This window comes from Rutilus rutilus (genome assembly GCF_951802725.1).
Source record: "Rutilus rutilus genome assembly, chromosome: 13".
Classification (NCBI taxonomy): Eukaryota; Metazoa; Chordata; class Actinopteri; order Cypriniformes; family Leuciscidae; genus Rutilus; species Rutilus rutilus.
Window position 1 is genome coordinate 20128491 of NC_140218.1, and position 25516 is coordinate 20154006.

Genomic DNA, 25516 nt, shown 5'->3' on the forward strand with positions numbered 1-25516 from the left:
AGTTGCGACGGTTCCCTGCTACTTGAAAACAAATAATGGCTGCTGCTGCTGGCGAACAGCGGTCTTTCGAATCGGCTTTGGCCGCAACTCTGGAGGACTTGGAGTTAAGCTTTTCTTTGAGAAAAGAGCAAAGAATGGCACTTAAGTCATTTTTTAAAAAGGAAGATGTGTTCGGAGTTTTGCCGACTGGATACGGCAAAAGTTTAATATACCAACTAGCCTTCTTCGTTGCTCTGATTGGTTGTAGCGCTATCCTATTGCGTGCGGAGGGATTTTGAGAGACAACCGTTTATCCCGCCCCTCGGATTGAGCCGTGCCAATGGTTGCAAGACCTAACGTCTTGATGTAGGTCTGGCTTGCCAGGCTAACTTTTTGGAGTAAGTAGCAATGAACATGAAATCAGACATTTTTTAATAAATGGTACAGGTACTGTGACAAAAAACAACATACATTTTATTCTTCAACCTAAGCTTGAATCAAAAACAATGACAATAATGCATATTTCTTTCCATAAGTCCTACCTGTTCAAATGGACTCTTATTCTCTATTCCTTTGGCTCCAACAAACACCCAGCTGTCCCTGAAGCTCAGTTCCTTCGCTGCCGTGCTCCCCAGCTCCTCGAACAGCCGCCGGGCCTCATCATTTAACCTGTGAATGGGTTAAGCACTCTGATTTAAAATCCAACAAGAAACACTGAAGGAAAAAAACCCTGATATCAGGGCCGGCCCACGGCATAGGCGGAATAGGCAAATGCTAGGGGCGCCACTCATCCATAAGGGCGCCAAAATGAGTGATTATTATTTTTTCTTTCTTTTTTTTCTTTTTTACTAATAATATTTTAAAACCATTAATTCGAAATACTACCAAATAAAGCAAAAAAAACTCCACAAAAACTTAACTAAGTCCCCCGACTCTGGTCCGGCGCATCAATCTTCCCCCGCCCAGCGAGTGCTTGAAGTGCGTCAGAAACAGAGCGCGCGTGATCAGTTGTTGGTAATTTGTTGTGTAGCATAGCCTCTCGCCGCATCCAATGTAGACAGCATTGCTTTTGTTTGAGGGCGCTTAACACACTCAGGCTCCCCTGTACAAACGGGCCTGGCAGCTCGCGCCAGGTCTAGACACGGTGAAAGTTACCTGATTGTGACGGATGGCCGAATTTACATGACACATTATAAATTAGCATTATAGTCTGCAATAGATACAGTGTCAAAAAGAAGAGAAGAGGATAAAAGGGGATAAAGACAGAGGTAAAGTGATGGAATAAATGAACAGTTTATCTAATTTATCAAATTTTTTACCTTAAACTTTATGCTAGCAGTTGTTCTGAGTTCTCCAGAGGCCGCAGACAGTGTGATTTGGAACAATCATGTCAGTTTTTTAGACGCATTTAGGCCTACTATCACTTTTTTAATGAATTTCTTACTCTTTGTGCAGGTTTGGGGGGGATATATGGCTTTTTTTTTGTGCCAAAATTAGTAATGATATTTATATACAGGTTTATTAAAATAGCAATGTTAAATTGTAAAATGTAAAATTCACATTAAAGAAGACATTTCTCAGTTTCATTCATGGTGAAAACATGAAACGTGCCATAGTTTAGTGGAAGATTGCTACCATCAACTGGAAAGCAAACACTTTTGCTAGTGCTCAATGAATAGTTTGTGCATGAATGACATTTGGACGATGACATCACTGTTTTATCCAGAGTGGCTATATTTAAATGAACTAAATGAATAATTTATTTACAACAAAAATAAACCATAAACTGAACTTACTTAAGCTGGACTATGACACTATTTTCTTCTAGATCTGCTGTACAGGAGAAGCAAACTTTTTTGCGTTATTTTCCTGTTATCACTGTAAAGCTGCCTTTAAATAATCTGTATTATAAAAAGCGCTACATAAATAAAGGTGACTTGACTTGAATGCTAGATGTAATGCACTTGCTATTTGTGTTGAGGCTGTAATGTGTACATATATATATATATATTTATTATATATAAATAATCATGAACACAATGACGGGGTGAAATGGGCTGTGATGCATGGGGCACCAGGTAAAATCTTGCCTAGGGCAGCAAATTGTTCAGGGCCGGCCCTGCCTGATATGCTCTCGATTTATGAGAGATTAGGTCACAGAACAACAGTAATCTGGGTTTAAAAGAGGACTGCACAAATAAATTGACTCTTACTTGGTGGCAGGGTCATCAAAAGAAGCAACAAATACTAGCGTTCCTTCATGGAGAGGTCGAAGAAACTTCAGCAGCTCTGCAACCTCTGTGGCGGAAAGAGAGAGAACACTCATGTTAGGAGCTGATGGACCACATCCATGAGAAAACGGCAACCTAACCAAATAACATATCACCCTAAAGGTCAACTTACCTCCTGCCCACATATCAAATGCTCTTATTTCCAAAACATCTCCACTGACCCCTGAAAATAGAAATATTCTTATTAATTATTACTTGTTTATGTGAATATGTAGTACATTCAAGCATATATCAGTATAAAATAATTTGAGCTATTTACCATTTACTAAAGCAATATTGAGACCTCTGCCAACATTGTTTTTAGCACTGCTGACAAGACTGTAAGACCAAAAAAGTAGAAGTCAAACAACATTTCGTCAAGAAGTGAAGACACTTAATTCTATAGTAGAAGTAAAGGGAGGATCAGAAAATGGAATATGAATATGAGCAAAACACAGGCACGGAAAGAGAAACCAATGCCTACTTGCATCACGTTCCCCATTAAGATTATGAGTCTGGTAGTGATGGCCATGAGAAAAACAAAGATGATATAATGAATACCAGTGGAGGCAGAACAAGAAATAGGGAGGGAGGTTGCATGCGGAGCTTAGTGTGCAGCGGTGCCCATGCAAGCTCATTAAAGAGACCAACAGTGATGCCGCAGCATTTAAAAAATGTCAGGCAACTTGCATTTTATCCTCCAGACAAATTTTGGGGCCGATGACATTGGCAGCGCCAGAAGTCAGCCGGAATGCGAGATGTTTGGGGGGGCACGGTGCTGACAGGCCACATTTGTACTTGCGTGGTCGTGGTTCTGCAGGAGAGAAGGTTATTGCATTGAATGATCAGATTGCTTAAATGTTTCTTCTGAAAATGTAAAAGTATATGTACTTAAAATCATTTTACCCTGAGTGGTTTCTTCTTGTCCACCTATGAATGATATATATATATTCAAAGTTAGCCTTACAAGTCATAAGATAAAACAAACGCTACATAATACATGCTGCATATATCACATTTACACACACACACAATAACAGAAAAAAATATTGCAGCAACATCTCTTCTCTGATGACATGTTTACTGGGCCCGGGACAACCTGTAACTCACATGAGATCACAGCAATAGCAAACCACAACGATCAATGATCCAATTCTTCCCTGAGGGACAAAATCAACATTTTCTCTTGTTTGAAAAGCTGTTTTACTAAGATATACATCACAATAGGGAAGAGGACCTTACAGAGAATGGAAGTGCATTTCTCAACTTGGGAGCCACAGTTACAAACTGCGGATCGCCCTTGGTTTTCAAGCAGGAACGAGGAAATACCTTAGTTAAATTAAGTTTTGTGTGTTTTTAGATAACTAGAAAACATTTCCTGAAATGATTCAATAGATCTAAATTTTAAATGATTCAAGTTGCTTTCATATTATTATAAGGCTATATTATATCATAAAGAATTGAACTGTTCTGCATGCAAATAAAATAAGAAATACTGAAAAACGATGCAAGCACTTTTTTTGTGTACGCTGTACAGATCTAGTAAGGGAAGTTTTTGCTCATGTGCCTGAAATGTCCATCCAATAGAGAGAGGCTTTGCTCGGCATGAAAAAATAATAGAGGGAACATTGCATAACACTGTCAGTGGTTACAGAGTTGAGTAGCTCGAGGCAGATTTGTCAGTTTACTTTTAAAGCTACTAACAGAACTACATATGTTATATGCTCTCCAAGATAACAGCATTGGCCATGGAAAAACCTATATCATATAAAACAGCCTTACCACTAAAGAGCGTCCTTATTAAGGAGTTCCCATCCCCTCCTAGCATTGAATTTGCTAGAAGCCAGGTGAAGCCCAAAAGAAGTATAAAGGCAACAGCACGCATGGCCACTGGGGAATACAAAGGAAGGAAATTGTACTTTAATGTCAATGTAAGAAAGAAGAGAAGGAACTTATCCAGCCCATGATAAGTGAGGAAATGTACAGACCTGCAAACCTCATGGTGGACAGATGTCAAAATCTTGTCAGCAAATGGCCACTTTTAATATTCTGTTTGGAGCAAGAAAGACAGCATTTATGACAAATATATTCATCATGAGAAGAGCTTAAGTTTTCAGATGAAACCCTTGAAAGGAGTAAATTCAAAAGAACAGGATTCAGTAGCCTGTCATTCAAGAAATGCAGGCTAGCTGTTAACGCTTAATCTACATTTTAAACATACTTATAAGGAAGTTTGACTCCTATGTCTGCTTTTGCTTTTGATTTCAATGCATCTAGCTGGACATTTGATTGCTAACATATGTTTTAATTCCAGTTTTAGCCCACTTCGATAGCATTAGACCTGATGGTCATTTGGGAAGCAAACCTCCCTGGAATTGAAACCTTAGCACCCGCTTCATACGCAAATCTGTTCATTTAAATAAACAAACTCATGTTTAAACCAGAGCACAATAATTGAATCAAAACACACAAATAATAAAAAAATATACCTTTCAAAATGTGGAGTGACCCTGTGCAGGTTTACAGAACAGCTTCTCTCTTGGGGTGTGAAACTGTCACGACTAATTTACTCGCGTCCGAAACACGCTCATCTTAAAACCAATGACTGGGTTAGTCGGCAACAAATAAAACGAAAATACAACGAACACACAATTCCGTAGTAACAAAATATCCTTGTTCGTCGACCTCTAGAAGCGTACGTTTGTTGCCAAAACACCAATCCCGATGACAATCTTCCGGTTCGAGCTTCGAGGTCCAAAATTATGAGCACGTGGTTCTTTTGGCCACCCAGTATGCAAATATAATATATGCTCCACTTCCTCGTGTTTATTCAGATTGTATCCAAATTACATTTGACACATGCAAAATGGTGTTATTTGTATAGATAGAGAGTATGTAAGTAAAATAGACGTCTTCAATACATTCTTTAATAATGTAGGGTTGAGATATTATAGCAGAACGACATATTTAAATGTACAATAACAAATCTGTATGCTTGTAAATGTGTCAGTGGCAAAGTAACTAATATCCTTTTAAAGATTTATTTTTCAAAAACGCAGCCCGGAACTATTCTTCACCGTCGGTGTTTAATCCGGAAAATAAAACACACACACAGACGCATACTACTGTCATGATCATGGCCACTCTTACTAAAGCTTTAAAACCAGTCTTGGGAAGGCAATTGGGAAATGCAGCAAAGGCAAGGCATTTTATTTACACAACATGACCAGAGAAACCGTATAAATACAAGTAATAATAATACATTGTTTTTCAACGCGTTCTATTAGCGTGACATTTTACTAAGACAAGGTCAGAGTTAGCTTGCTAAATATCAGTTTATGTATTAGTCCGCATTATACATGCATTTTAGCTCAGTCAGCTCACATATTTGGTCATTTATATTTGAAATTAAATTGGGACGTTTAATCAGTGCGATTGACGACATGATTTCAGTGATTTGGCAGTGTCTTAAAACGTAACGTTAGTGAGCTGCCAAAGTACATAGCATTTTTGCATTGTAGTCATTAGATGTTGCTGTAACGTTATATGTCTGCAGCTTACAAGGCTTTGAAACACTAGCATGATGTGAGGGGTGCTGTAACATTGTAATGTTTTTTTTTTTTTAGGTCTTTGGCGCAGCAGTCAGCAATCAAAGAGGAAAACCTACATACACAGTGGGTTGTTGTCTTTACATAGCAGCTAATAATACCTGTCTACATTGGTTTAGACCTGTATTGGTCATATGCTAGTTTCTTTAGTACAACCCAGAAATTTAGGGCTAATCATGTTTCCTGTTAACAAGTGTTATTTTTAGTTTTTTTAAACTGAGCCACTTGTTTCAATATAAGTTGAAATCTATCTATCTGATATGATTGGTTGTTCATTGTAAACATGTCTTCAACATAAGTTATAAAATAATGAATGGTGGTTCCTAATTCTCTCGCTAACTGTGGATTTTTTGTTTATTATTCTTCTTCACCTCCGGACCTCCTCTGTCTTGAAGGGACAAATCATAGTAAGTATGGAGTGACATAAGGAAACATAGAAAGCATGATGTCAAAGACCCAAGTTATTTCCATGATTACCATGCACATGTAATATAGCCACGGAATGTTAATTCATTATGGTTGTTTGCAGCCTCCTCCTGCCAAGTATGGAGGCCGGCATACTGTAGCATTGATTCCTGGAGATGGAATAGGACCAGAGCTGCTCAGCCATGTGCGGGAACTCTTCAGGTTTGTCAAATCAATACGTTCAACAAATATAATTAGAGTCTGGTAATAATGTGTTGCCACACTAAGATTTTCATATTGAATCACAGGTTCAGCTGTGTTCCTGTGGACTTTGAGGTGGTGAATGTAAATTCTTCATTAACCAGTGAGGACGACATCAAAAATGCCATTATGGCCATTCGCCGCAATGGAGTTGCTCTTAAGGGTCTGTACAGTCAGCTACTTATTGACAATGTTATATTTGTTCCTCTGTTATTAGTGAGATTTTAGATAACAAACTGTTTATATTTAATAATTTATCTTTTTTTCTCAGGTAACATTGAGACCAACCACATAATGCCCCCTAACCACAAGTCAAGGAACAATCTTCTACGGTAAGGCTGAAAGACGAATAATTACACAAATAATTTATTTATACCAGCTCCATCAGATGTTTATGATGCTGTACAAAAAGTTGTTGGGCCCCTCAGTTTGAGTGAGAGTGCCTCAGATTTGGCTTCCAGTCCATTACTGTGTGTCTAGTCTGGTTCACCTCCAACCACAGCTCTCTCTCTCTCTCTCTGTCAGCACGAGTCTAGATCTGTACGCCAATGTGATGCACTGCCAGTCACTTCCTGGAGTCCAGACGCGCCACAAAAACATTGACATCATCATCATTAGAGAGAACACAGAGGGCGAGTACAGCAGTCTGGAGCATGAGGTCAGGAGTTTACTTCACCCACTCAACAGACTTTCACACAGCTCCACATCTTTCCTCACATACAGGGTGTTGTTGACATGAATTTATCAATAAAGACATTAAAATGTGTTATTGTATTGCACATGAAGAAAAATACACTATTGTTCAAAAGTTTGGGGTTGTTAAGATTTTTTTTATCAGAAATATAGGAAAATGTTTAATATTGTGAAATATTATTACTTTTACATTTATATTTATACATGACATGTAGCATACACTTTAATACAAAGCGACTTGCAGAAGAAGAACAAAGCATTCATCAAAGAGCCAACAATCGTTATAGTACACAATGCCAGGTTTATTACAACTCAATATTACTTTGTGATTAATATCACAAAGCCTGGAGTGGAGCGAAAGCACGTTCCATGCCCACGAACCCCCGAACCAGGATCACTATAGCAAGGACCTCGGTATTTATAAAATCCTGCGTACGGCCCTGCTCATGCTGTTCACTTTTCATATAATTAACATGAATAAAATTTAAAATAACATTATATTATTTATTTATAATGGCTAGGTTAAAACAGATATTATATTATGTATAGTTTGTGATATTAGCTCACTTTTCGGCAAAAGCTCTGTTGGCTTTTATTATTTAAGAAATAAAACTTGTGTTAAAGTTATGCAAATGGTTAATTATTTGTATGACTACATCACAAAGAGTCAAGTCTTGTAAAAGCATTAGGCTAGATTGAAAACATTGAAATTTCATAAAGTGTGTAAATAATAGAAAAGCAGTTCAAAATGGCCTTTCTTTAAATGCAAATGTTCTTTGAGTATTTCATTTGTGAAGGAAAAGCATGTAAAAAAACCTGCTCTTAAACTGTGTGTGTGACAGGCTGTGGAATGGGGTTTGGCCGAGGAAAAAATTCCAGTCAAACATTTATTAATATTATTATTATTATGTTTAAAACAGTTTTGCTGCTAATATTAATGTTGAAACTATGATCATTTTTTACCATGATCAGAGTTTTTGATTAATAAAAAAAGTCAAATCAACAGCATTTATTTGAAATCAAAATCTTTTGTAACATTACTTTTTTACTGTCACTTTTGATCAATTTAATGCTTCCTTGCTGAATAAAAGTATTCATTTATTTCAAAGGAAAAAAAACATACTGAACCCAAACTTTTAAATGGTATTGTACATAGTTAGCATTCATAATTTTGAATATTTGTTTATCATGGAATAATAGTGCAATAAAAAATGTCCAAAATTAATGTAATAACTTAAAGTATGTGTATATATATATATATATATATATATATATATATATATATATATATATATATATATATATATATATATATATTCGTGCATGATGCCTTGAACACATAAAAAAACGTTCTATGTCCCCCACTTATGTGCAAAATATTATTTTTTCCTACCCATTTTATGTTCTCTTTTATTTTATCGGTCAGTACCCTAGAATAAATAATTTTCTTTGTGTTTCAGAGTGTATCAGGAGTTGTAGAGTGTCTGAAAATCATCACGAGGACCAACTCCCTCCGCATCGCTGACTATGCCTTCAAACTGGCCCGAGAGAAAGGTCGCCGTAGGGTCACGGCTGTCCACAAGGCTAACATCATGTTAGTTAGACTCAATGTCTGTACAATTAATTCACAGTTGTGTTACAAAAATGAATGTGTAAATAATGTGTTCTCACTCTCTTCTCTTAACAGGAAACTGGGGGATGGGCTGTTCTTGCAGTGCTGTAAGGAGGTGGCCTCTGGTTACCCAGACATTGAGTTTGATAGCATGATTGTAGACAACACCACCATGCAGGTGAACAAATAATCAAACAAACTATGCTGACAATTTTGTTGTGTTATGAGAAAGCAAAATAAGCCCGTTACTATATTTACTGTGGTTTCTTTCAGCTTGTTTCTAAGCCCCAACAGTTTGATGTCATGGTGATGCCTAATCTCTATGGCAATGTAGTCAGCAATGTGTGTGCGGGGCTGGTGGGTGGACCCGGTCTGGTGCCTGGTGCCAACTACGGACGAGACTATGCTGTGTTTGAAACGGTTGGTTTGAAGAAAAAAACTGAGCAATTAGCACAATCCTAACTTGCAGGAATGTTGAAGGTCACCCCTTAACAATAATCCTTATATTTTTAGAGTTTTATTTACTTTGGCCTCAGTGTTAATAATAATTGCAGTCAGCTATGTAAACAGCTTTAAGACCTAACAGAACCCTCTGCCCGGCCCGCATGTGAGCATGAGAGACTTCTTTCAGAAACATAAAAAAAAAATGTTTTTTTGATTGGTAGTGTACTTTTCAGCAAATCAGTCACAACTACTGGGTGAATGTTATTTCACATAGGCTGATTAATATTCATAAGCCATTTTATTACATGCTTATGTTAACTTAAGTGTATTTAAATAGAAAGATACTACGTTTTCATGTTCTCCATGCAATATGCTGCATCAGCATTATTCATAGACCTATTTTAAAAGAATAATGCTTATATATTATTTCTCTATTAAAATTGAGCTATGCCACTGAAATTAAAATGCAAATATCGAGTGATGTTTAGATGGCTGGCTTTAAATATGTTATAACAGGCCACCAGGAATACAGGAAAGAGCATTGCCAATAGGAACATCGCCAACCCCACTGCCATGCTGCTTGCCAGCTGCCTCATGTTAGATCATCTCAAGTAAGTGAGGAGCTCATGTGTTATTTTATAAGTGTCCGCTCTTATGATGGTAATTTTGCTGATTTTTGCCTTTCTGGTTCTTTGTTAGCTCTTGTATCTTTAACTTGATGAACAGTCAGAATTTGTTTAGGATATGACTCTTCTTTTTCAGGCTTTATGACTATGCCACCATGATCCGAGGTGCAATTCTCACCACTATGAACAAGACCAGGGTCAGTCATATAGATTCTTTCAAAAGTATTAACTCAACCTCTATACATTTTAAAGTTGGTCTAGCACATCTTGTATGGCAGCTTCTAGATCACAACTTGGGTACTGTGTCAGGTGTGAAAACCTGCTCATCAAGTTACCATTTAGACCAAGGCATTCTACCATTCTTTGGATTTTTGCATGAAAGATCTCTTTATGTAATGATTATTTCTAGTAGTAATATTCTTTGTTTGTAGTAGATTATTTGTAGTAATATTATTTGACTATAGGTCTTGATATAGTTACACTACCGTTCAAAATATTAGGGTACGTTTTTTATTTTTTTGAAGTCTCATACTCACCAAGGCAGCATTTATTTGATAGAAAAATACAATTAAAACAGTAATATTGTGAAATATTATTCATTTTAATCATTACATTTTAAATTCTATTTAAATATATTTAAAAATGTCATTTATTTGACATTGAGTTTGACTGAGTTTTCAGCATCATTACTTTAGTCTTCAGTGTCACATGATTCTTCAGAAATCATTCTAATATGCAGATTTGGTGCTCAAGAAACTTTATTATTAATGTTGAAAAGAGTTGTGCTGCTTTATTTTTTTGTTTTTGGATTTTTTGATTAATAGAAAGGTCAAAAGAACAGCATTTATTTAAGATTGAAATGTTTTGTTACATTAAAATGTATTTAATATCAGTTTTGATTAATTTAATGCATCCTTGCCAAATAAAAGTTGAGTTTTTTTCAATCTTTCCAAACTTTTGAATGGTAGAGTATATGTGCTTGAAATTGAACTCCAAAAATACTAATGGCATTACAGTATCTTATAGTAATGTCTATTTAGGTAAAAAAATAAAATAAAATCTTCTTCCTTTTTTTGTACAATTTGTAGAATTTTCAAAGGGGTGAGGTCACATGCTTGTTGCAGAATTGATGTTCAGTCATATGTCTAAGCATGTTGTAATGCAGTGGTTCTAAAACCTGTCCTGGAGTAACCACCAGCCCTGCACATTTTGTGTCTCCCTGGCTGCGTTCCAGTCCACTTTTAGACACGCACTTGCAGATTTCCCTAAGCACTTGCTGCCATTTTGAAGTGCGTTCCAGTTCGTGAAGTGGACGAGGGAAGTTTATATGGACAGACCCTCGTTCCCTCGATACTGACAGAGGGAACGAGTCTACTTCATATGTACACTTCAGGCACCTATATGTCCCACAATGCAGTACGATTGTGACGTCACCACATATCTCGTCTAATCACCACCACGGCAAACAACTCTATGATATATTAATTATAATTTTCTTAATTTAAAACAACCCAAACACACCTATATACATTTGGATGCTGCATTAAATTCTTAAAGGGAAAACATTTTAAAATAATAAATCAGCTCCATAGCTGATTCCAAGTGATCAAGGGATTAGGGCGTTCCAATTCAGCCCATTGCAGTTTCCGCCAGTAGTGGGCACTTGTTGCAACGTAAGCAATGACGTACATCCGAGTGAACGAAGAGGGAAGTTAGCGATTGAAGCCGGGCATGACAATTTTGGACTGGAACGCAGCCCAGGTCTTGTAGTCTCTACTAATGAGCTCACGAGTTGAATCAGGTGTGATAGACGAAGGAAACAGGGCTGGTGGTACTCCAGGACAGGTTTGTGATCCACTGTTGTAATGTGTTCTGTGATGTTTCCTGTTGCAGTTGCACACAGTTGACATTGGGGGGCAGGGCACTACCTCAGAAGTGGTTCAGTCTATCATGAGGCACATCGAGAGTGGCGGTCCCCTCACCACTGAGATCTAAGCTCAGTCAGCATCACTCCACAACTGGTACACTGGCAGGTCTTGTACATTATATATTTTTTGTCACTCAGTCTATAATTCATGGCCAGGAGTTAATTTTTCATCTCAACTTTTCCCTTTCCAATTTACTTTCAGATGCATCAGCTTCGTAAGGACAACTGTCACATGAACTCCCAAGATTCATTTGAAATGCAGCATACTTCAGCATTGTGCTTGTGGTGTTTCTTGGGCATAGTGGTCTTTCCTTGGGAACTGCAGAGCTTTTAGATGTATCATATTGTATCGAAACGGTTATATTGTTTAAATGCTATGCTAATGCAGTATTTATTTAGGTTCTTGCATTGGGTGTCTGTTTCTGCTGCTCAATTGCATTCCAAATTTGATCCGTTCTTAACATGTTATTCTAAAACACAATGTATTCATTTTGGGTTCTTAACTTTTATGTTTACTTTAATGAACCTGAATAATATGAACAAACCTCCAACTGTCCATTTACAAACTTGTATAAACTACTGCATTTTACTTTTCTAATAGCCTTACAGTGTTGTACAGTGTACACCTTTATGTTAATTGAATTTCTTGATATGCAGTGCTTAATTGTATTATTGATCTGTCATACTGTCATCTTTTGAGTTAAACATGCACATTTTACATCAAACATACAAGTCCAGTAGGTTTGCAGCCTTTTTGACTCTTTTGACTTTTGGCTGTCCACAACTATTTATTTATTTAAAAAAAAATTTACTTGTAAGTTCTACCTGATAAAATATATCAGAGCTTGACATTACTATATACTGTAAATTATTAAAAATTTTAATTGAAATAATTTTAAGTCATCTTGAGGCCCCCTAGTGGGTCCCGGTCCCCCTGGGTGAGAAACACTGCTGTAAAGGTTAAAAAAAAATGTACTGTCTCACAAATCATTAATGGTTCAAAGGTAATCCAATGACATAATGAATAAAATGGTTGTTCTCTTTAAGATGTCTTGTTTATTGTAGATCACCGACAACTTAAAATAGAACATAGAGAGAAATTGGATGTCCCTTAACAATTAGTCATAATGCACATTTGCGGTTTTTTTCTCACATCTGACATGCCATATTCAAAGCTTAGAGTCTTTTCTGAGCTAAAGAGTTGTATCTGGTGTGTTAGATATGGGATGTATGGGATGGGAGCCGAAGAGTTTGGCAGTACACTTACAGTCCCATTAAAGCAAACACTGTCCAAGTGAACAATAGTGACAAGAAAACATCAACTCTCCAGTTGAGGGATTATTACCTTTTTGTGGCTATCGCCGAATGTTCTGTATTTTGAACCAAGAACATTTTTTTTCCTGCAGACACATCGTTATTTACAGGCCAACATACTGACTAAAGGATTGATGTATCAAGTGTGAGTCTGGGCACTAGAGGGCAACAAATCATAGATAAATGTATCTTTTTGGAAACAGCTTTGTGTGCACAACCAATAAAGTCAGTTCAAATTGATTCTTAGCCACAAAACCACATGTGTTCTTTTCCAAATAATCTGACAAGATGACATGAATATCTTTTGATTGTTTACAGCTGGACCTTTCTGTGTGGAAAAAATAGCACGATGTTCTGAGTGGGAAACCCAAGGGGAATCTAATAAAAAATAATATTACGAATCTTAAATAGAATATAATTTCCAGTGACATGCGTCAGAAAAAACCCCAGCCATTTCCCACTGTCGTTCAACAGCCTTTGCAATCGCTAACAAAATACAGCAGCTGGGGAAAATATGTGGAATGTTATTTGTAGTACATTATACAAGTCTATGAACAAATAGACATGTCAAGGACTGTGGTTAAATATCCTGTAGCCCTGTGCATCAAGTGTATTCAATGAGAGCCAAAAGGAGTGGGATGGCTTGTAAAAAAGCTGTGAATATTAGAACATGCAGATTGATAAAGGTGATGACTTGGAGAAAGTCTTGAGAATTATCCATTGCTGTGCTGCAATGCATGCTCTGAACTCAGTCAGTCGATGTTGAATATTTCATGTTCGCATATTTATTTGTTCGAATAGTTGTGTAATAAGCAGGATGATGGACAATAGCCAGTCAATATAGCTAAATAAACTTAGTTTGACCCAGTCCCAGTCTATTTTCACATAGATTTTTGCGTTGTCTGAAAGGTGTGTTTGAATTCATGCCACATTATTTCTTATATCACGAGTCTGATGTCGATTTTCTGTATTTCCATTCTATTATGTGGAAGTTTCTTTGTTTGTTTTTTAAATCTTGGTCAGGTTGCATGACATCACTACTTGGGAATTTTGGATCACACATAGTCGGCCAAATATTTTGCTTTAGAATTTTCTGATACAGCTTGGAATTCATTGATCCCTTCATAATTGTAAGCTGTCCAGGTCTCGAGGCAGTAAAGCATATTGGATATTGCTGTGTGCTTGTTTATCTGTGAAGATTCACAAATACACTGGAGATCTATGGAGATTCGTGAACAAAGATGTTACAAGAAAGAAATGTCTGCTGATATATATCTGCCCCTCTGGGGTTCTGGTTCATGGATTCTTTGTCTTGCTCTTGTACAGATAATTGCAGGATGCCAACTGAATCTGAAGAGTAGAAGTATCAGTAAATCTTCTGTGATCCTTTAGAATTATGATACGAGGAACAGAATTTATGCACGACAGGACTGATCAATCAACCACAGCTTTAACTTAATGTATGCATATTTTTGTTTGTTAAAATAAGAGAATGTTTTATTTATTATTATAATGCAGATGAAAACACACATCATATATCAGTTGATATCCAGATAGTTTCAAAGGGTTCAAGAACTTTTCACTTATGTTTTTTACTCAAAGGTTATATTAGGGTTAAGCTAGTGACTCATAATATTGGCAGGCAGTGAATGTCAAGGGGGCTGTATGGAAATATGTTCGAGGTCTGAGTTTCAATACTTTTAAACAACTCCCGTTCAGGGCACCTCTAGTTTTCCAAAAGTAGCTCCAGTGTAATTAGGAAACAGGAGTTACTTATAAGACACTTACTCTATTATGTCCTGATATTTACAATGCTTTTATTTTCTCTGTGTCCTATGAGCATTCTCTCAACTCTATCAATTCTCCACGCTTTTCCATTTGGTATAACAGCACAACATGAAAACGATCACTTATTTATACGACACCATCACTCTTCTACATTCTTGCTTTCAGACTCATTTCCAGCTGCTTTTCTTCAGTTATTTCCTCAATGGATTTCAGGCCCATGAGTTCAGGAGTGTTTTTCATTGCCCTCATTTGAGCTTCTCACACATTATCATGATTGATGGATGATCTATTTATGCTGTCTTTTTTTTTTGTTGGTATTTAGCCAGTTTAAACTGAGCCAATAAGCAGTGAGTCAATCCAACCTCAATAATGGGTGTAAATAATACCAAGAAAATACACTTAAGTTAAAGTACGATGTTAAACTGCTTGTGAAATGGACAATGGAGGTTTTCTCATAAACTTTGATGGAAAGTGGCGTGTCAGTGAGCGAAAAGCTTGGAACGTATCTCAGAATGACTTATTCTCCTTTCCCTCTTTGAGGTATTTTGGTATTTGTAATTCTCATCAGTTTAACATCAGCCTCAGCTCTTGTCACATTATTCAGTTTACTTTTACTGTCACATTACAACTCTCCCAATTTCCTCTGAGCGCTGGAATCATACTATCAATTATGTGAATGTGTAACCTCCCTCACTCCCTTAAGTTTATATACAGCAGGTTTTTAGGGTGCACAACATATTTAAAAGGAGAATCCATCAAAGAGCAGCTTTATTCTCTGCTGCAGCCTCCCCTAGTCATGACCGCCAAAGACTTGTCTAGACTGTGACTAAGGACATTTATAGAAATTTCTATTAACGGATTTAAGGCAGGGTGCATGTAGACAACGAGAATGAGAGAGAGAGAGAGAGCATGCATCAAACTCCTCTCTCTGTCTCTCTGATGTTAGTATTCCCCCTCCCCATATATTGGAGAACCGTTACTAAAGAGCTTTTGATGAAACAGATTTTTCTGAAAATCCACCAGAAAACACAAGTCTGATTACTTTCGCTTTCATTCTTCCTATCAAAAGTACTTCGGATAAGTATGGCGGTCACGGCTTTATTTGTGGTTTGAAGTTATCTAACCAACAATCAGTCAGAAAATTCTGGGGCTTCCAACTGATATGCAGAGGTAATGCAATTATTAAAACGTAGCAGTGAGCTCCTCTCTACTATGTGAAAATATAGTACAGCTCACGACAATACACTTCTATTGAAACGAAAAAGGCTTCTGGCAGACATTTCATAAAGAACATTTCAGGGGTTCCTGAACGATACTTTTTTCGATACCAATTGTATGCACCTCTGATAACAGATCACTCTAAATTGTATTTTCATAAACGGACATTTCACCCTCTCCCTTTTAAAAAATAACATTGTGCACACCTGTTAGTTTGAGAAAAGTGTTTGTTTACACAAACCCGTGTATATATGCCGTCAAGATATATGTCAAACCTGTAGGTGGCAGTATAACGAGAAGCTCAAGCCCACGTTAGCCAATCAGAATCCCGAAAATAGCAACAACAGCAACAAATCACTTCCGCAGGTGCAAGTTCTGTCACATACTGTGACGTCGGTTGCCTAAAACTCCAAACGAAGTTTTCCAAAATCTGCACTCTGGCCGGAGTTTTTAGAAAGAATCATTTTCAGAGGCGAATTCTCCATTTGCGTTTAAACAAAGGGCACAAACGAAGGGAAATGTGTCCGTTTTTCAAAATAAACATGTAGGCTACGTGTAAACGGGGCCTTACACACATGCATTTTGTGTAAAGCTGCTTTGAAACGATATGTATTGTGAAAAATGCTATACAAATATTCGTCCTTGTTGTTCGTTCATCATCTTCGGTTTATTTTTCGCAAGCATTATTTTGTTTCTCAAATCGCTTACTGCACCTTTAAACATGAAAGTATTATGAAATACAATTCTATATATCACTGTTAGAAAAATCTGTAGAAATTACAGTATTACTGGCAGCTACTTGCCAGTAACTTACTGTAGATTTAAATTGATGTTATTTACTGGCAACAATTTGTTCAAAATTAAATGAACATTAAACATTAACAAGTCTTTATCTTTACAGAATAAAACTAAAATAACAGCCTCATGCAAAGCATTCTGGGAACCAAAATCTGAAGGAAAAACAGAAAAAGGTTGATGAAGATTTCTGGTTCCCAGAATGCTTTGCATTAGATTGTTATTTTATAGTTTTATTCTGTAAAGACAAAGACTTGTTAATGTTTAATGTTCATTTAACTTTGAACAAACTGTTGCCAGTAAATAGCATAAATTTAAATCTACAGTAAGTTACTGGCAAACAGCTGCATAACTACAGCAAATTTTTTACTGTGTAATTTCTCATGTATATCTTATACTGATGTAATGAGTTTCACAGTACATACTACACAACCACAAAGATTTCAGAAGACCTGTTTCTGCTGCTTGGTTAAATGGTTGGACTGGGGAAGGAGTTTTGAATTCTAAAAGTTAGAGTAACACAATAGCCTACATCATATATCATCAAAAGAACACAGAGAATCTGGTTTTCCATGATATGACATTTAACATGTCAGCTTAAGAGCAATGCATTCTGCTAGTCTGCGTGTATGCTTTCAGGATAAAAGCCAATTGTTCCCAGCTCCAAATGAATATGGGCCTTATTTAACATTCCTCAAAATCATTAGAGAAGTGCTCCGGACAACATGCAATGGATTCCCACTGGGAAATCTAAACAGATGAGACAGCCTGTGTAAGCATTTGTATATAAAATTAATTTGATATGTTTTTACTTAAACATTATGAACATTCTGAAATGCAGATGTTGAAGTTATTTGCCATTAGATTTGTTTATATGATAGATGTCTCCCTGTTATGCTCCAGAACTGTTGATAATTGTAATATTTAGCAGATAGGCTTCAGAAGTCATTACCTTATGGACTAAATAGCCAAAACCATTTGTATTGTAATAATTTGTTTTCTACAAATCTTCAACTTTTGAAAAATTTCCAAGAATTTGAAAGTTTGCAATAAGTACATTTTTAATGTTTTTGAAAAAAGTCTCTTCTGCTCACCAAGGCTGCATTTATTTGATAAAAAAATACAGTAAAAACAGTAATGTTGTAAAATATTAATGCAATTCAAAGAAACTGTTTTCTGTTTTAATATAAAGTTCCTAATATAAAGTTCCGGCATGAAACTCTAGATGGTGCAGGCTAATAGGTCCTTTTACTCACCTGTTCATAATCACATCGTTATCTATAAGGCACAGATGATTGGTTCCTGCCGTATCAGTAGCCAATGAGCTTGTTGCTCAACCTTCAAATACTTGGGTAGCATTTGCCTTAGCTGTGCAGGCACTTTCAGAAACCCTCCACCTTCCCCAGCCCCACCTGTATAGATCGGCTACGGGTAATTCATGTGTGCTATATTGTACAGCAGCAGCAGCAGCAGCAGCAGCAGCAGCAGCATGTCTTACTCGCTCACAGCAGCGTGTCCTGTATGTATTGGCAGTAGCAAATCCCGTACTTGCTCTGAGGCAACAGAAGCAGCAGCAGCAGCAAACATACAACATTGTCATATCCATTACCATGCCAATCACTCCGAGAGTTGTCATGACACAAGTATATTTTAAAATGTAATTTATTGCTGTGATTTGGTGCTCAAGAAACGGATACAGTACCATTCAAATGTTTGGCGTAAACACTTCAGCAAGTACGCATTAAACTGATCGAAAGTTGACAGTGTTACAAAAGATTTCTATTTCAAATGTTGTTCTTTTGAATTTTCTATTCATCAAAGAATCCTGAAAATAATGTAACTCAGTTTTTCTGTTGGTTTAACACCATTGTGATAATTTGGTGTGTTGTGCTCCTTTGCACAACTGTAGTAGAGCACATATCCTAACAGAGATTCTAGCACCTCATTGCTATCGCCTGCCACTCAGCTAGTTGCTATGGCTATAATCAACTGTATATGCCATGCACTTTTGCTTTCTATAAAGGTATCTTTACTTTGACTCCAGTATGACTGGGTTCTTTATACACCACAAGCTATTACCATTAATGCTCGCTTTTCTCAAAATAATGGCACTAGACCAATGCATGAGTATTGGTTTTCCATGTTTCTGATGGTACTCAAAGTGGTGCTGTTTCAAGTCAGCTCATTTTCTCCTGTCAGACTAAAAAATTTGTTTGTACATGCACGTCCTTACCAAGTCTTTTCCAACACGGAGTGACAATTTGTTTTGCTTTTGCCCAATGTTTTTTGGATATGTCTTCATGTCCTCAGGGGTGGAATGGCACATGCCATGAGGGACACTGAGCAGTTGTTTGGTAAGGATGACATGTACTCCAAAATTAAATAGGTTTTTATTGCCTATTATGCGCAGTATGTGATCTTGAAGACTCACAAGAACCTTTATGTTTTGTATCCGTAAGTATTATATCTGTTGGATTCCTCTTGATTTAATGAAAAAGCACCTAACCAATGACAATAGCCTATTTCCTTCTAGTCTAGGATCAAAATGATTATTTATTTTGTTCCCTAAAAATAAAATTAACCTGCCTTAAAGTGCAAGAACAGATCTTTGTTTGACCATGAGAGAGCTGATGGGACTTTGATACTTTGGTATATAATGATATAATGAAGAATAATTTAGGATAATCGGATCTCCACCCACTTTCAATTTAAAGAGAATATGATAGGAAAAGCTGCTTAATCCTTGTAGCATAATGAAGCCCTGACACAAAAGCAGTAAGGCTTTGTGAGGTCTCTCTCGCCTTCCTCTCCATTATTGAAGTACATTTAATACACTCTAGAGTCAGCATCATTAAACACTAATGGCCTGTTGCCCATCTCCTCACTGCTTTATAATCCAAAAATAGTATGCAACCAAAATATGCAACAAAGACTGACATTTGATAGTCTTTACTTCTTGAAAAGATCAAGTTACTAGGGTCACACTTTTTTAAGTCATGTAATTTGCTAAGAATAATTATGTAAAATGATCCACTGCGTGACTGATCTCTGATCTTTTGTATCGGGACTCGGCTGCAAGGAAACAGCAGTTGCGTGTGGTGAACTTCTGAAATGAGGAGGAAAAGTCTCTTTGGTTTTTATTGAAAAAAATTTAGGGCCGATGTAAATTCATGTTACATTATATATTTTTGTATGATTATATTAACATGCTATGCATTAAAGTCGGTATGAAATGCACTCTGCGATAGTAGTCTTTTCTTCCTTATCGTGACGTATATATGAATTTAACGGTTTCTAGAAGAAGAAAAAATGTAGAGCAGGATGCGCATTTATAATTGATATTCCATACATGTAAAATATTCCATAAAAATTTAAAATTGTCAATTTTGATTTCATGGTGACTTTTAATTTATGCATTTTTTTTAATGCTTTAGTACATTAACAAAAATATGTGGGAATCTTTTATTTGTCACCACCAGCTGTTGTTGGGCTATTATTATTAATAGTCACCCACACTTTTCGGACCATTAGTCATGACATCCTCTGTAAACACTGCAGGTGTAATTAAGGCCACAGGCACGGAGGTGCAGCTTTAATCTACCCAAGCTGAGTGCGTGCTAAATCTGGCTCACTCACAGATCATTTCATGTCTCAAGTCATTTCAAGTTCATTTACTTTCCTCAAATTGCTGTCACTTTCAGAAAAGTGATTTACACTCTATTTGATGTCATTTGTATTTATTTGTTTGATTTCCTTTTCGTACTGTTATTATTTTCTCATCTAAATTGTTTTGTGGAGGCGCAGCTTTTCTTGCCTCCTTGGACAAAACAGCCCTGGAAAACAGGTGTCGGTTTCTCTTTCAATTACGTGAGTCATCCATAAAGTACAAGAATGTTTTATAAAATGGTTAATTCATCATTTTACGAGAAGGTGAAGTAAGACCAGCATTTCCTTATAAAAGCCGAAATCATTAGGTCTGTAATACATCATTCTGATATTGTTGCACATAAACGTTTAACACAATTTGCTTCGAGAGAATAAGATGAACAAACATTTTCTCACTGAACCTGAGAGAATACTTCCTTTACCCAAGCGTGACTCAGTGTCTTTGAAATGTAAATAGATGACAACAATAGGCCTAATTAGTCAGTGTCTGCGGCAACTTCGTTTTTTCTGACCTCACCCAGACTGGCAACAAAACCTCTGAAGCTTTACACACACATGCTCAGCTTTACATCATGCAATCAGCTCCCTCATTCAGACACCTCCTGTGTGCTGCATGAGCTGAACAACAAACTTATGTTTTATATAATGCCAAGCATCTCTCTTCTATTGAGCACTTCGAGTACTTCTTTCCATTATATTGTTTGGCTCATGTTTACCGCTTTCTAATGTTTACACTTTTATTCTCTGAAGGCTGTGAGAGTGTTTCCAGGAGCTGCACACAGTTTTTCCATGATTGGACTGGAATACACAAGTCTATTTGATCAGTCGCTATATCTTTTTGTCAAATATTTTTGAATAATGACCACTAAACTGTATACTGCCTATTGTCCCTGGCAACACTGTGTCACGTAGCACTCCGTGCCTTAATCAAATACTTTTAACTCAAACCAACATTTCATGTCCATTTATTTATTTGACTTTTAAAAAGCTATAACGTTCATTCAAACGTCATTTATTGCAAAGTAAACCCAGCAGGGTTTTGTCTAAACCCTCAAGAAGTTTATTTTCCGATAATAGCCAGATGACATTATCCTGCTTATTACACAGCTATTTACGAAACAAATAAATCCCTTGCTTATTTGTCTCTTTCTTAAAAAAAAGAAAAGAAAAAAGAAAACATGGTCCACTGCAGGTTAAGGCAAAATTCATAATTTAAGCATTAAGAATTAGAAAACCTCTAATAAAATACAAATATTTATTTCATACAATGTTAAAAATGATGTCTATTTCTATGAGGAATACATTTTTGCCTGTTTAATTTTGCATCAGCACTAGTCGGCTTTCAAACAGGTTTCCCTCTTAATTTCTCCCTTGTCTCCCATTGGTCAGTTAGAAAGACAGTCCCGCCCCAAACACACGCCATTGGCTGAGCCACTGGATGTTCAAAAGTCAAACCAGCATACAGTAATAATGTTTTGATAGCGCCACAGAAGTGTTTCATTTTCTACCAACATATGACTGTCCCTGCATATTAAGCTGGATTATGATATGCTATACGGACATCTTTGATGCTTTTCAGTGGCTAAATTCGGAACTGCATGCTAGCATCCTAATTTGGAATATTATTTGCAATATCTTCATTTTGCAAAACTAATAACAGTACTATGCTCTTCCGAAATTAGCCAGATTTTTAAGACTCTTTTTTGAGCATAGACATGAAAATGCAGTATCCAAACTTAAATGGTTGTAGTTCATGAATGCTTTGTAATACAGACTGGTTGGTTTCTTTTTAAAGAACTCAGCACTCATCAGATTAATGATTAAGTGAAAGCACTTCAAAAAAAAGAAAGTGTAAAAAAGTTATAGAACTGTACATTTACTGTAAAACAAATGTACTGTACTTACTTTATATAAAATATATATTTTTTTAAATAATTTTGACTCTATGTCTAACCAAGTTGTGTTCCACTTAAAAAGGGTTTTCTTATTCAGCAAGTGTTTTTCATTTGGTTTTTTCTGTAGGCTTCAACTTTGTTCTCTATTTATTTATGTCAACTATAATGTAATGAAAAGAAACCACTATTGTTTTCACCTTCTATTCTCTCTCCATCTCTTTCATCTTCTCTCACACCATCCATTGTCCTTGTGTCACACTTGACAATCAATTTTTGTTTGCTTTAGTCAAAATTAAACATTATTATCAAGATGAATCGGAAATGTCCTCTTTCCTGCATTTGTCCATCAGGAGTTTATTCGGCCACATCCCTCATTATACAACCAGGAACAATTGTACAGCCAGACTTTGATCTGTAATCTGAATGTTTATAATGGGAGAGTTGACATGAAATAAACTTTTGGCATGATGACATTTGACGCTATTTTCCATCTAAAACTATTTCAAGGTTTTTTTTTTATTATTATTTATGAGCTCATATTAATGAGAGACTAACATAAAATATTTCTAACATAAAAAATTATCACGCATGAAGACAAAAAGGGGTTTAAAATGAAAAATGATAATTACTTTTTGGCTTCCCAAATTTGTTTTTGTTATTAAATAAGGCTTAGGCAATTTTATATTAAGCAAAAATCCAATAAAAGCAAATAAAATAATAATATAAAGAAATAAGCCATGTGACTTGCTGTAAGATTTGAATATGTCTGTTTAATTTGGTTGAAATACTTTTCACAAATTTCTGTATGTGTAAATCAAATACACATTAAAGGTTTCACTGACATTATCATTCAGCCTCTGGATTAACAGTAAAACTGACCACAAGTGCACCATTCACCACCTCTTTTCTGTAGCTCCTTTCAGCATCTACCTTCCTCTGCAACAGAGCTGCCTTTCAGTCCCTTTTCCACCTTCTCTCACAAATAAATACAATCATCATCATGATCACTGCCAATTAACGTATGACGTATGTACTCTCTCGGACATCCAAATTAAATGGGCTTGTTAAAATCATTAGTGTGAGAAGCCTAGTAGTCCATATAAAATTAAAAAGACAGTTACACAGCACTGCACAGCGGTTTCATTTCCTCAGCTGCCAGTCTGTTTGCCTCGGCTGGTTAGCAACATAACACACTCTGTTGAAGATGCATCCTTTGAATCGAGAGCCTTTGTTTGTGCTTTTCTCTGTTTCTTTGCGTTTGCATGAGTGGTGCGGTAGAGGATCTGTAGTTATCTGTCAATTGAAGTTTTTCTAGATATTCATCTGTTATCCTTTTCTACTCCTCCCAGGCTTTTGTTGCTTTTCTCTGTCTGTCTATCAAGGGAGGCTGGGCAGAAATGAGAAATTTAAAGCGGATAAAGAGGCATTGCCGTCCTTGATCTGTTTTCTTTTTGTCCCCCCACTGAGTTAATGACTGCAATCAGGACGGCCCTCCGCTGAGAGGCAGAGCGCTTACACACATATACGTATGCCTGCACGGGTATTACCACACACTAACACATATATCCATATCCATGCATGGTTACGTAAACTCGAGACATGATCTAGGTTATTAGGCTGTGGCGTAGGATCTTTGCAGTCATTTAAAATGGTTTCCTGCAGTAGTGGACATACAGACATGAAGTAGCTCTGATTCATGGCTCCAGCGAAGTTCACGCAAAATAAAAAAATCTGCCTTTTTTTCTTCTTTGAAATATGTGTTTTTATTTTTCACCATACAAGGAAAGTCAATGGGGTCTGACGTTGTTTTGGACCCCATTGTCTTTTTATAGAATGGACAAAAACAGTTGAAAGATAAGATTAATTTATAAACACACTAATATAATAGTAATATGTATTAGTAAATATTATTAGTATAATTCATGATTCATGATATCTTACAAAAAAAAATGTTTAATCCATAAATGAAAGTGGTCTAACATTGTTTTGGACCCCACTGTTCCTCAACAACAATAACAACAAAAACAGACTTAATCTTTTTTTCTTATTATTTGTATAATGTATTCAAATATGGCAAAATGTTTAAAATGCATCTGAGAACACTCCTTAGCTTTAAGCATAATCAGATAAAGCAGAATAATTATTAGATAAACATACAGAAACAATTGCATGCGAAATGCAAATAATAAAATGCATAAAAAGCAGTTTTAATACACACAGTCCTCATATATTATAGCTATGTATATGTTAACATTAGCTAATGCATAATGAGTTTGACTTTCCTTTCTGAGTTTGACTTTCCTTTAATTAACCTTGCACTGAGTTTGCAGTGGCTTGTTCTGTGTTCCTTCTGTTTACTGTTTTACCTTTTACTTTTACATTTATAATCTATATATATAAATAAATAAATCCAAAGCAAATATTTTTAAGAACTACATTTTATATCATACCTTTGTGATGCAACTTGCATCAAGGATGGACATATTTCTAAGGTTAAAACAGTGTGGTTCAGACTAAGGACAGTCAATAAGGTCTTTTGTCTAAACTTGTTGATTCAGTGCCCCTTTCATCTCACCAGAAAGCCCAGGAGAAAATGACTTAAATAAACTTGTATTTCATGTCTTTTCACAAGAGACCGTACATTGATTTTACTGCTTGTCAGTTCAGCGTTGTCTCCTTGCATTCCCCTTGTAAAGCCTCCAGAGCCTCCACACAAAAGCCTCACATACTTTACCTCTCCCGCTCCTTTGCAAGAGGTCTGAAAATCATTGGATTATGGAGCAGGAGCCTCCAAAGAGATCTGAGACCAGGTGTTGACTCGGAGTCACTGGTCAACAGAGTCACACGCAAATGATCACATATGTTTTCAACATTGTACCCCTTTGACTCTGGTGTATAAATATGCTAATTATCAAGCTGAAAGTATGGAATCTGTTCTGTCTGGCAGAAACACGTTAAAACTTCACGCCTGATCTTGTGAGAGACTGGTTGTTAAGTTTTAGGTCTTTCAGCACT

The 25516-nt window shown here is 36.3% G+C and overlaps 2 protein-coding genes across 5 annotated transcripts in view; one reads left to right on the forward strand and one right to left on the reverse strand.

Moving 5' to 3' along the window:
* Nucleotides 1-5333, reverse strand: part of fam3a (FAM3 metabolism regulating signaling molecule A) — a 7560-nt gene extending 2227 nt beyond the window's left edge. The window contains exons 1-9 of one of the 2 annotated variants that reach the window (XM_084428021.1): nt 4739-5333; nt 4238-4298; nt 4032-4139; nt 3156-3179; nt 2940-3063; nt 2530-2588; nt 2383-2433; nt 2193-2277; nt 522-648 (exon numbers count right to left, since the gene is read on the reverse strand). In XM_084428021.1, the coding sequence (XP_084284147.1) occupies nt 522-648; nt 2193-2277; nt 2383-2433; nt 2530-2588; nt 2940-3063; nt 3156-3179; nt 4032-4139; nt 4238-4250 (591 nt within the window). In that variant the 5' untranslated portion in view covers nt 4251-4298; nt 4739-5333. Of the gene's footprint in view, nt 1-521; nt 649-2192; nt 2278-2382; nt 2434-2529; nt 2589-2939; nt 3067-3155; nt 3180-4031; nt 4140-4237; nt 4299-4738 lie in introns of both variants that reach the window. The other variant, XM_084428022.1, reaches the window with a different exon arrangement.
* A 14-nt stretch (nt 5334-5347) lies between these two features.
* Nucleotides 5348-12871, forward strand: idh3g (isocitrate dehydrogenase (NAD(+)) 3 non-catalytic subunit gamma). 3 transcript variants are annotated; one of them, XM_084428023.1, is made up of 13 exons: nt 5348-5448; nt 5876-5923; nt 6387-6484; nt 6571-6686; nt 6795-6855; nt 7049-7181; nt 8677-8810; nt 8904-9006; nt 9102-9248; nt 9789-9883; nt 10035-10095; nt 11792-11931; nt 12028-12871. In XM_084428023.1, the coding sequence occupies exons 1-12, from the start codon at nt 5380-5382 to the stop codon at nt 11891-11893; spliced, it is 1167 nt and encodes a 388-aa protein (XP_084284149.1). In that variant the 5' UTR covers nt 5348-5379; the 3' UTR covers nt 11894-11931; nt 12028-12871. The 3 variants fall into 3 exon arrangements, with proteins under 3 accessions (XP_084284149.1, XP_084284150.1, XP_084284151.1); XM_084428024.1 differs by having other exon boundaries at nt 5370-5448; nt 11792-11919; XM_084428025.1 differs by lacking the exons at nt 5348-5448; nt 5876-5923 and adding an exon at nt 6259-6264.
* Nucleotides 12872-25516: the final 12645 nt, after the last annotated feature.